This window comes from Pinus tabuliformis, chromosome 9 (assembly GCF_031772625.1).
Source record: "Pinus tabuliformis cultivar Carrire ecotype Pingquan chromosome 9, CPIR1, whole genome shotgun sequence".
In the NCBI taxonomy this organism is placed as follows: Eukaryota; Viridiplantae; Streptophyta; class Pinopsida; order Pinales; family Pinaceae; genus Pinus; species Pinus tabuliformis.
In genome coordinates, this window is record NC_142307.1 from 1,010,707,822 (window position 1) to 1,010,719,815 (window position 11,994).

General features: G+C 36.1%; 1 protein-coding gene across 1 annotated transcript in view; it reads right to left on the reverse strand.

The window, feature by feature from the left end:
- The window catches only part of LOC149152141 (chaperone protein dnaJ GFA2, mitochondrial-like), a 240,918-nt gene that overhangs the window by 13,569 nt on the left and 215,355 nt on the right, over positions 1–11,994 (reverse strand). Inside the window, exon 17 of the mRNA XM_089439251.1 lies at positions 11,731–11,797. Coding sequence (XP_089295377.1) covers positions 11,731–11,797 — 67 coding nt within the window. The remainder of the gene's footprint in view (positions 1–11,730; positions 11,798–11,994) is intronic.

The window sequence follows — 11,994 nt, forward strand, 5'->3', positions numbered from 1 at the left end:
TCCTCGTGTTTTTTTATAACGACAAGTAATTTGGCAGGTGCGGAACCCCGATGTTGAAGTATTTTCTACCTAGTCACTGCCGGTGGAAAAGGAGGCTCTGCGTTCGTGCGGGCAAAAGTAAGTGTAATAATTTTTTTTTAATTATACCATTTTGATTTTTTTTCTAAATAAGATTTATTTTTATTTTTTATTTTTTAATATTTTAACTTATATATATATATAAATAAATATATATATATATATATATATATATATATATATATTAATAATATTTTAATTTTTTTTTTTACTTTTAATTTTTTCAACTTTTTTTATATGTATATTGATTTTTATTTTTTATTTTTTAATGACCAAAGGCCTAATGGCGAAAATAAAGAAACTCCAAACTCTAGCAACAAAACGCTTCAATGACAACGATGTTGACGAATTTGCTGGTCAAAGACCTAGATCGGAGAACATGGCTCTGTGCAGCGGTTAAGCAGCTAGAAGATTGAACCGCTCTAATACCAATGTAACGAACAAGGTTTGTATACTCTTAGAGGAATGCTCTGATACCAAATGGAACGAACAAAATCCGTTCTTCAGGTTAAATATTCCAGAAAACTTGGAATGTGTAGATCTCTTTTGAAGATACAAGAATAGATATTAAAATGTATTAATGATAATGATATGTTACAAATGAAAGTGAGGGCCTTTATATACACTACACAAGTACCTCTTCATGGAAGGTCATGTCTTCTTAGATGTGCCTCTTTGTTTAATTATTATTTAATTACATATTATTATGATTATTATTTATTATCTATATTTATTACTTTTACACTAAGTCAGATGACAGGAGACACGGAGGACACTTAAATACGAGTATTTGACACGAGACACAGTGACCCTTGAAATAGGACACGAGGGACACGTTATATATATATATATATATATATGAAAAAAATACTAAAAGATAGTGCCTGATCCATATAGATATGAATCATGATAATATCTATTTAGTATACACTATTTACTAGTTAGTTTATTAATTTACTACAGCAATGATGTCCACAGTTCAATGTTCATTGTTCATGTTATAACTTGTGTTAATAACTTCAAACATTTTCAATCATGTTCAAACTTCACACAAGGTAGTTTATAAATTATAAATTTATATTTATTCAAACTTCACTATTGATCAGAGCATTAATCGAGCTTTCCCTCCCTTTAGACCTCGAAGGTGTTGTGAGGAGTGAGAACATGACGGGAAGTTGGGCTTTTTATTTCAACACACGATCTATACGTGGTCACTGGTCATAAAATGTGGTCACTAGTGTATGATAAAGTTAAGTTCCATAGGCTATAACACAACTTACAGGAAATTTAAGTGCTCTAAACTCTCATCAAAGCCCGTGAACTCTCATTTCCTGCATCTCCAAGTCTAGGTCAATGTGAAGTTGTGAACTTTTCTCTCAATGTGAAGTTGTGAACTTTTCTCTCAATGTGAAGTTGTGGGCATCGCACTCGAATCTGATGGAATTCCTCACACTACACAACAAATTTGATTTCGGCAACAAGAAAACTCAACTTTGGCAGCGAACAATGACAAAAAAAAACCCAAAAATAAACCATGTTGCAGGTTTTAAATGTCACTTTTCATGGGACATGTGTCCTAAGAGCCAAAAACGTTAGGGCACCTTTTTGCCACATCCAAAACACGTGTCTCAATTGGAAGACACGAATAAAACGTTTACGACATGTTTTAGGGCATGTTTCATGTCCGACACGTGAAATACGGGACACGAGACCCTGAGGGGCGTATCCTGTGACTTAGCTTTACATAAATTATATTCATAACACAACAAGATCTCCTTGCTCTGCTTGAAGGAAGGGAAGAAATTTATGAGGATGAAAAGCTAGAAGAGGAAGGTTTTGTGATCCCTGTTGAAGATGATGGCAATTTGGATGAGGAAGAAGGCGTTGAGCAACTTGTAGAGGGTTATGGGTCAACTAAGATAGATGTTCATGCTACAGGCAATGGGTACCTAGAATTCAAGCATAATAGCTATGTTGACAAAGTGGCTATGAATCCAGAAGAAGACTCTATGGACTTTTGGGATGATGCTTCAGATTGTGATAAGTACGATGCTTCAACCTTCGAGGGAGGGTAATAAAGGCATCATTTTGGATGAAGAAACTTCTACTCTACTCCTTGAAGATTGTGAACTATAATCATAATAGCAGAGTCATGCAATATTTTGAGGACAGCAAAGATATCATAGTTTTTGGGAAAGAAGAGAACCATGTTGATAATGATTCTGCTGCTGACACTACTGAAGAAACTATTGCAATCAATAAGACAGGCATAAAACAGCCCCTTGAAAATAAAGAAATGGTCATGAAATCTTTGTTTGGTGAGCCCCTCCACAGTTCCACCCGAAGGACCAGGACGGTCAGATTGCTAGCCAGGAAGAAATGGATAACGAACCTGCTCCAGAAGAACGTTTTTACCCAGATTTTGAACAGGGAAGTATTGTTAGCTGTGTGGAACAAGAATTGCGAGTGGACAGAAGGCTAGAGGAGTGTAAAGATTTTCTGCAACTAAATCCAACACCTTATGCTGTGTATTTTGAAGGTAACCCTATCTTTGACAGCTCAAATTTTGAAGGTGAAAAAGACGGAGTTGTTGTTGCGCACAATGATAGTAAAAGTTGTTGAGTGCTCTCCCCTGGAAGGAAAAGGATGTCAATCTGATGACAGTTCTATTACAGTCTTGGTTGATAAAGATATGACAGATATAAATGGAATCAAGTCATATGAACTATGTTTTAACGGGCCACCAGTTTTTGATGATGAGGCATTTCTTGATGGACCAAATGTGACAAATTCCATTGTTGGTCCCTTGGGAGATGAGGATAAAAGGGCAAGGAGTTGGCATGATAAAAATGGCCTAGATCTAAAGGGAGATCATTTTCAGGCAATAATTCATTTCACTTGCACAAACAGGGAAGAATATGGAGAGTTTGTCAATATTTCCAGTTCCCTATCCATAAAGGAGTATATTGGTGATAAAGCTGGGCATAATGTCGATTCAAAACTTTGTGACAGTGACCTAATAGTTCTCTATGGAAATCAATTAGCAAATTCATGTGAAAATCTTTCCTTAACAGAGATTGATCGTGATGCTGGCCTAATTCAAGATACAGATTCTAATGTAGTGAAAATAGGAAAGAATGCTTCAATCATTCAATCTTCGCAGGCAGTGTTGATAACCCAGAAAGCCAACTCCTTTGTACCCCAAATGCACATGAAGAGAAGCTTGCAAATGTAAAAAATATTGAGGATAGGAAGTTGGATTCCAGGCATACAGGTGATCTAGAAGACTGGCGGAAGAATAAAGGGAACAGGCTTGTTTTTGCTGCCTATGAATAAACCACCTGTTGACCACTCCATGTCAACTACCCCATAGATGTACATTTTTTCACGCATGGATTTCCATCATGTCCAAATATTCCAATGATCCACAAATTCATCATTATCAGCTATATGTACACTAGAGTTTTGTAAACCCATTCTGCATTTTGTGATGTAAATGATCTTAGTAAGGAAAATGTATGTAACAACCTAGGTAAATTTATTTTTCTAATGATAATTTTTATCCTATGAGGTTTTTTGTCTCACCGATTCATGTGTGTTTCTAAACACAGATGATCGGCAGAGTTTTTACTTTCAGCGTCACCCCAAAGCTAGGGTGAAAGCTGTCATCAAGATTTTAAATGAGTTCTCATGTTATTTATCAAGTCTCTGTAAAAGTGATTTGGGAATAATTATAACTATTTGGTTAGATTATTTTATTATAAGTCACTTAGTCTACTAGATCATATTTTGTGTCGTAGAAATGGGTAAATGTTAAGGGTCTATAACGAATGGGTGTTCCCCTTTCATGGGTTAGAAATGTAATATTTCATGTGAAAAATATTTTAGCTATAATGCTAAAGTATTAGAGGGTTGGAAAAATTAGTAATCCTCTCACGAGTCAATTAATTAAATTTTCTGGCCAAAATAAATTAAAATGTTAAAACTAGAAATTTAATTAATTTAGGTCATAGGAAAAATTAAATCCTCCAACATTTAAAATTCGTTGGTTTTAAAGTTTTTAATTTTTGTAGGTCTTCGATTAAGGGAATATTGAAAATTTCAAGATATTTTGGAACCTTGGGCCACAGTAATTAAGTCAAAATCAATTTTTTGAGGCAATTAACTCAAAATAATCATTTTTGAGTTAATTAAAAGGAAATTAAAAATGAAAGTCGAATTTCCTCAAAAAGTAACTTTATTTCAACGGCAATGAGTAAAAGATCATTTGATCTTCATCCATGGTTGAGATTGTTTTAACGGGGATCAAGCCAACTAGCCATTGGAGAATTTATCTATAAATTAGAGGTCTCTCTCTATTATTTGGACCCGGTTTCTGAATTGTGTACTTGCTCTAAGAAAGCTCTTGTAACTTTTTTCTGGTTAATAAAACGCAAAGACTTTGGGGTTTCTGACCGTGGTGTTTCTCTTTCAGATTTATGTGGTAATATTGCTCTCAATACTCTGCCATTTTTATTTTTATTTGTTGGATAATAGCCTTTGAGGATTGATCTGTGTACAGGTATCTTGCACAGATTTCTGGTTTTTTTAAATATCATTTTGATTTGATAGAAGTAGCAGGAATCTGTATTTCTTGATGATTTTATGATCATTTTGAATCTCTATTAATCTAACAATCAGATATAAGTGTGCAAAAGTTATCATTCAGGATTTGAGTGTTTGGGGAAGTCTTCAGCTGGACCAACTGACTTTCAGTTTATAGAATATAAAGGGCCTACTGTTTTTAATTTCTTAAGTCATCTTACAAAATATTTATTTGCAAGGTTTTTCTTCGGCTTGTGCCTCTTTAAAATTTCAAGTTTATTAATAAATTTCCGCAAAATTGTTTATATCTGGCGAATAGAGAGCTTTGATCTGCAGATCTACTAGATCTGTAGAATATTATTGTAGATTTGTAAATATCAAATTTTTTAATTCATTGGGGTTTTGGTTATTTCACATTTTTGTATATACATGCTTTGGGGTTTTCTATTTTTTGTTTGTGCAGGGACAAATCCGAAGATTGCAGGTGATTTTTGTGGATTCTGGAGACAGATCTAGGCCTCTGAAGGGCATCTCCATTTTGTTTGCAAGTTGAAGAGAAATTTCAAGAGCATTGTGAGCAAAAAAAAAATTAGGCCTTGGAGGCCCTATGCTAGCCATCTCCAGCTCCTTCTCCACCCCCTTTCTTCTCCATATCAGCCTTCTTTTTCTTGGCCTCCCCTTTCTTCATGGCCTCCCTCCTTCTATCTCACATGCTCTCCCTCTTTGCGGCCTCCCTCTCAGCCTGCCTTACGGTCCCCTCATTCTCGGCCTCCTCCTTCTCCCTCTCAACCTCCTGGCAGTTAACTCAAAATAATCATTTTTGAGTTAATTAAAAGGAAATTAAAAATGAAAGTCGAATTTATCAAAAAGTAACTTTATTCCAACGGCAATGAGTAAAAGATCATTTGATCTTCATCCATGGTTGAGATTGTTTTAACGGGGATCAAGCCAACTTGCCATTGGAGAATTTATCTATAAATTAGAGGTCTCTCTCTATTATTTGGACCCAGTTTCTGAATTGTGTACTTGCTCTAAGAAAGCTCTTGTAACTTTTTTCTGGTTAATAAAACGCAAAGACTTTGGGGTTTCTGACCGTGGTGTTTCTCTTTCAGATTTATGTGGTAATATTGCTCTCAATACTCTGCCATTTTTATTTTTATTTGTTGGATAATAGCCTTTGAGGATTGATCTGTGTACAGGTATCTTGCACAGATTTCTGGTTTTTTAAAATATCATTTTGATTTGATAGAAGTAGCAGGAATCTGTATTTCTTGATGATTTTATGATCATTTTGAATCTCTATTAATCTAACAATCAGATATAAGTGTGCAAAAGTTATCATTCAGGATTTGAGTGTTTGGGGAAGTCTTCAGCTGGACCAACTGACTTTCAGTTTATAGAATATAAAGGGCCTACTGTTTTTAATTTCTTAAGTCATCTTACAAAATATTTATTTGCAAGGTTTGTCTTCGGCTTGTGCCTCTTTAAAATTTCAAGTTTATTAATAAATTTCCGCAAAATTGTTTATATCTGGCGAATAGAGAGCTTTGATCTGCAGATCTACTAGATCTGTAGAATATTATTGTAGATTTGTAAATATCAAATTTTTTAATTCATTGGGGTTTTGGGTATTTCACAGTTTTGTATATACATGCTTTGGGGTTTTCTATTTTTTGTTTGTGCAGGGACAAATCCGAAGATTGCAGGTGATTTTTGTGGATTCTGGAGACAAATCTAGGCCTCTGAAGGGCATCTCCATTTTGTTTGCAAGTTGAAGAGAAATTTCAAGAGGATTGTGAGCAAAAAAAAATTTAGGCCATCTCCAGCTCCTTCTCCACCCCCTTTCTTCTCCATATCAGCCTTCTTTTTCTTGGCCTCCCCTTTCTTCATGGCCTCCCTCCTTCTATCTCACATGCTCTCCCTCTTTGCGGCCTCCCTCTCAGCCTGCCTTACGGTCCCCTCATTCTCGGCCTCCTCCTTCTCCCTCTCAGCCTCCTTCGCCCTCCTTCTCCTTCACGGCAGCCTCTACTCCCTTATCCCTCCATCTCCCTTACGACTCCTCCTCTCCCTCACTACTCTTTTCCCTTTCTTCCTCGGCCCTCAATTCCAGCCTTACAGCCTCCCCTTCTCGGCCTCCATCATTCCCCTCTCAACCTCTCTTCCTTCACCATCCTTCATCACTAATTTTTTCCATAAAAATTCCCTAAAAATTTTAACAATTTTTTAACAAAAAATTTCGGAGTTTGGCATTTGGATTGGAAGATTTTCAATGACTTGAGCAGCTTGCCTCCAAGTGTCTTCAAGCCCCTAAGGGCTGACTGGTGCACATCCTCTAAACCTTTCCTCATTTCATTTATCTGATTGAAAGCAAGGCTAATACTGGCATAGATTTTCAATTAGCTGAAGTTTAGCAGCAAATTTAATTTACATCTTTTACTGCAGTGCATTTCAGAAATAGAATTATTTTTAGAAACTTTTTTGCATGCTAATTGACAAATTTCTGAACATTGTTTCACTGCTTTTCAGTAATTTATTTCTGAGTTTTTTGATCAAATGCATCAGTAGATCAAAAATAGTTAAACTCGGAAATTTTCTGAATTGTTAGTTATTAGTTTGTCATGTGAAGTTTCTGTTGTTATACATAGAAAAAATCTGAATATTGCATGATAATAGGACCACTGGTTTAAAATATATTGTTGGCATTGACATTTGTTTTAAGAGCAGATTACTAGACTGATATTTCATTGATGTAATCTGAGTTTAAGCACTTAGTTTAATTTCTGAAGTACATTTGTTTTTACATGCTCATGCATGTAGGACTAATCTAATTTTACTTATGCATCTAATAATCTTTGATTGAGTACCTCATAAAAATGGATTTCTGAATATTAAGTGTTTTATTTCCAGCGTTTTACATTGGTTTCCATTTGTATATTTTAGTAATTATTTGTGCAAGCTTCATATTTCACATTGTTGGTATAAGTATTTGCTTTCACATTAAGATCATCATTTTTCTGAGCCTCAAGTTAAAAAACACTCAAGACATTTTAAAAATAATTTTAGGCCCTCTTTCCACAAGTACATCATTTCACTTTGCGTTTGCATACTAAGTGTTAATTTTTGCAATTGCAGTAAAATTCCACCTTGGACAGCTCAAATGACCGAGATAATGATTGCATCATATTCCTCTTTTCCAAAGGACCAAAATCGACCTAAATATCACTTGATTTGGTCAAGCGGAAGTTAAGTTATGAATTATCTTATTCACACATATATTATGGAATGGATCAGCCCTAACCACATGAGTAACTTCTTGGGTCAGTCTTAACCCCAAGTGAACCCTCAAGACAGCCTATAAAAGGAAAAGACCTCAAGCTCATTTGGAAACACTCAAGTTATGCTATTATTTCTTCCTCTACTTTGTCTTGGCTCACACATGTTCATCGGCGGAAGTCCTCATTGGGTCCGAGATCACAGGCGAAAGGTTCACTCTAAGTTAGGGTATTCGAGATCTCGGTCGCTAGCATAGAACTGAACATTTTCAACCACAATTGCCGGCTCAAAGTGGGCAAGGAAGCGACTGTGCAGCTATAGTCGCTCGGAGGCAATTCAAAGCAGGCGACTCTGGGTTCAGAGGCTTCTGGTCCTTAGTCACTCGCACCAGGAAGCCCATAGAGCGACCTTGCCATCATAATCGCTCGGATAGCCTGGCAAGAGAGCGACTGTGGCTCAGGGCCATAGTTGCAAGCACAAAGACCCCCAGGGAGCGACTATGCAGTTATAGTCACTCAGATATTGTTTGTATGAGTGCAACTTTGAGGTTTTCAGTCACTCACAGACAATGGTGATGAGAGCGACCCAACTTTGGATCTAGGGTCTTTGGCATCTCGGCATCAGCTGACTTCATAGATCAGTGGATCTAGTTCTCTGTCACAGATCAGTGGATCTGGTTCTCTCTATTACAAATTAGTGGATCTCGATTTCTCTGCTACAGATCAGGTAGATCTAAGTCTCTCTCTTTTGTTATATAGATCTGTAGATCTGTAGATCTGATTTGTTAGTTTCCGCTGCAATTATATGTATTGGGCTCAGTGATCAATGACAGCAGTACTCAGCAGTGATTCGACATAGTGACAACAACACTCAGCAGTGATCGACACAGTGACAACAGTATACTTCAGTCGACATCAGTTTATGACAGCTCATTACTTCCATCAGTATAAGGGTTCTAATTCCTAACATGATTAAGATTTGTTTCATAGATATCATTATTATTTTTGCTACATAGATAAAGTGATGAATCATTTTACTCTCTGCTATAACTTTTGATGACGATCTAAGAAGAAGAAGAAGATTTGCAAGGGGTTTTCCCCATAGTGGGTTTTGCCCTGTTCTCGAACCAATCCTGGTGTCTCTATGTGTGCATGCTTTCTTTTACTGTTCCTTTGATGTTCTGCGACATTGATGATGATGGTGATGTTGTTTCTTTCTATGTTATTGCACAAGTTGATGCATAATGGTGCAGATCTGAATAATGTAATGATGATATGAAGTGAACTTAATGTATTTATAAAGAAATGCAACTATCATAGTAAAGAACAATGTTGCCCTAAGAAAAATTAACACTAAGCTAGTTCTTGCACACTAAAATTTTACTTCCAAGCATAAGTTTGGACAAAAGATTCATTAAGGGATCAAACTTAGAACCAGTGTTCCACCAAGACATCGGGACAGGGAGATGCAAGTGCGGGGAGACGCACAAAGGGGACGTGTGGGAGTACCCTCAAATTTTAGGGAAATTTAGGGGGGACGGGGGGACGTCAGGGTATATAATTTTTTTCCTTTTTAATATATATATATATATATATATATATATATATATCATTCATATTCTATAATGAAAGCATAAATACAATAATACATACATATTTGAATTAAATAATGAAATACATTGATCCATACTCATCATCCTTACTAATACATACATGATTCATCCATAGACCACGAGATTCAATAATGAAATACTCTAATCCATATTCATTATCCATTATTCACTTCTAGAATCTACATTGATTTATAAATTTTATTCATCATTCTAGATTCTAAATTGATTTAAAATTTAAATTCATCATTCTAGAATCTAATTAGTACTAAGAAAAATAGACTATAATAGATACCGAAATCTAAAGTCTGGAATAGTAAATTGATACAGCTAAAACTCAAAAATAGTGGAGTGATGAGTCTAAAAGTCACTCAAAAATACACAGAGGGCTTGGTGCTCTTGATTAAATACTAATTCCATACCCCCTTGTACATGACAAAAAGCAATGGAACCATTGGAATCCATTGAATCCTGAATTCCTGAAAAACTGTTAAGTCTGCTGGATTTTGAGTGAGATCTAAAATTCTACTTTCTCCATATGAGATCCAATGAGGTCGAAACCACTCGCAAACCTCTTGAGTCATTTCATGGTAATGTTAAAAATTTAAGTAAAAGGATGAAAATGAAAAATAAAGGAGAATGTCACTTTTACTTTAAGAAATTAACATTACCATGAATTGCATAGCATTAGTAGGGAAATATAGTCAAATACTAGGTTTTCCCTGTTATCAATCATCGTTTACAAGAAAATTTAAGGGGGGACACCCATGCGTCCCCCTTTTGGGGACTCGCGTCCCCCACACTGGGGAAACGTCTCCCCGCGTCTCCCCAAAAGGGGGACATGGGGAAACGTTTCCCCAGACATTCCCCCGTCCCAGGTGCGTGGGGTGGTAGGGGTACGCGCACCCGACCCTGGGGGACACATCCCCGTGAAACACTGCTTAGAACATGCATTATAAACTAAAATTGACCAAGTCCCTGCATTTCACATAGCTTTAAGTTTTGCATTTGCATATAGGATAATCAAATCATTCAGCAACAGTTTCTCATCCATTACTTGGACTTTATTTCCTTCGCAAGATAGTTGACTCCACAAGGCACCGGTATCATTTTTCTCAAATCTGACTGAATCCTTCAAAATCTTGCACAATCTAAAACAAGTATTGGTTGCTTAATTGTGTCTCCCAAATTGGTCGTTTCCCAACTAATCTTCCTTCATTCCATTTCCATAGGGTCTACCCCCCTTAGTCTGCTATTGAGAGACAACTCAAACGGAGAGATTGGGGATCAGTGTGACAGCCCCGATCTGAGCCGTTGTCGCGGTGCCTAAACATTATGTGCGACAACACCACCCAAAGAAGCAAGGCTCCATCGAAATTTTGCGTCGAGGTTGTCTCGGTAAAAGGAAAAGTTACTGGAAATACGTGGTTCAATACACCTTTCCCAAAGTTCCCACCATATGAGTGCTCAAAATTTGATGTGCCACTCTTTTGGATGATGGTCAAACACAGAGGAAGAGGACACTGCACAATTGAGATGATGAGGTGGTTGCAATGGCTTAATGATTTTACTTGGTACTGGTTTTGGCGAGATCCTGTTATTCTCAGGTGCTCCCAAGAAGAGCACCCATTTTCAAGTTGGAGCCACATGTTACCCACTTAAATGGTTGGGTGCTTCTAGGGGATGATTATGGCAGTGGATGGTATAAATTCAGACTTGATTCAACAGTGACAATCCCAGATTTATTAGAAACACATGGCAGTACAATGGACTTAAAAGCAAAGCCATCACTCTATTATGTACTTTTTACCACTATTATTAAATTGCTTTTAGGATGTAGTCAACGCTGAAGAGCTTCGTCAAAATGATGTAGAAGCAACTTCTCATCCACTTCTCTAACCCCTTCAACAGTTTGGAGTAGAGAATCAAGATCAATGCTCATGACTAAGTCTTGAAAGTGTGCACTTATTAAACAAACAAGAAATAATCAAAATAGGTAGTAGTAAGTACATTCAGCTCTAACAACAAATTATATTACATTTTACAATATATTCTGGTCCAAAACAATGGATATATGATACATTAAGTTCTCCATCTGTAATCTAGGGTAGTAGAAATTATATTGAAACTAAATGAAACTCTATACTTCATTTCTGCATAAAACAAAATGCAACGGAAAAACTTACGTTGGAATGATGACTCGAAAATGTACATATTGGTTTCCATAATGGTGTGAATGTCTTGACTTGATGCCTAAACCAACAAAACGCAATAACAAGAGCTCATTAAAAATAGACAACCAAATACATTTACAAAAACTTCCATATATAAGTGTTACAAAATAAAACTATTAAAATTACTACATCAAAAACACAAGTACCAAAACAAAGAAATGTAGTCAAAAAAAAAAAAAACCTGAATCTCATTCTTTAGAATTTTGAGTATCAATC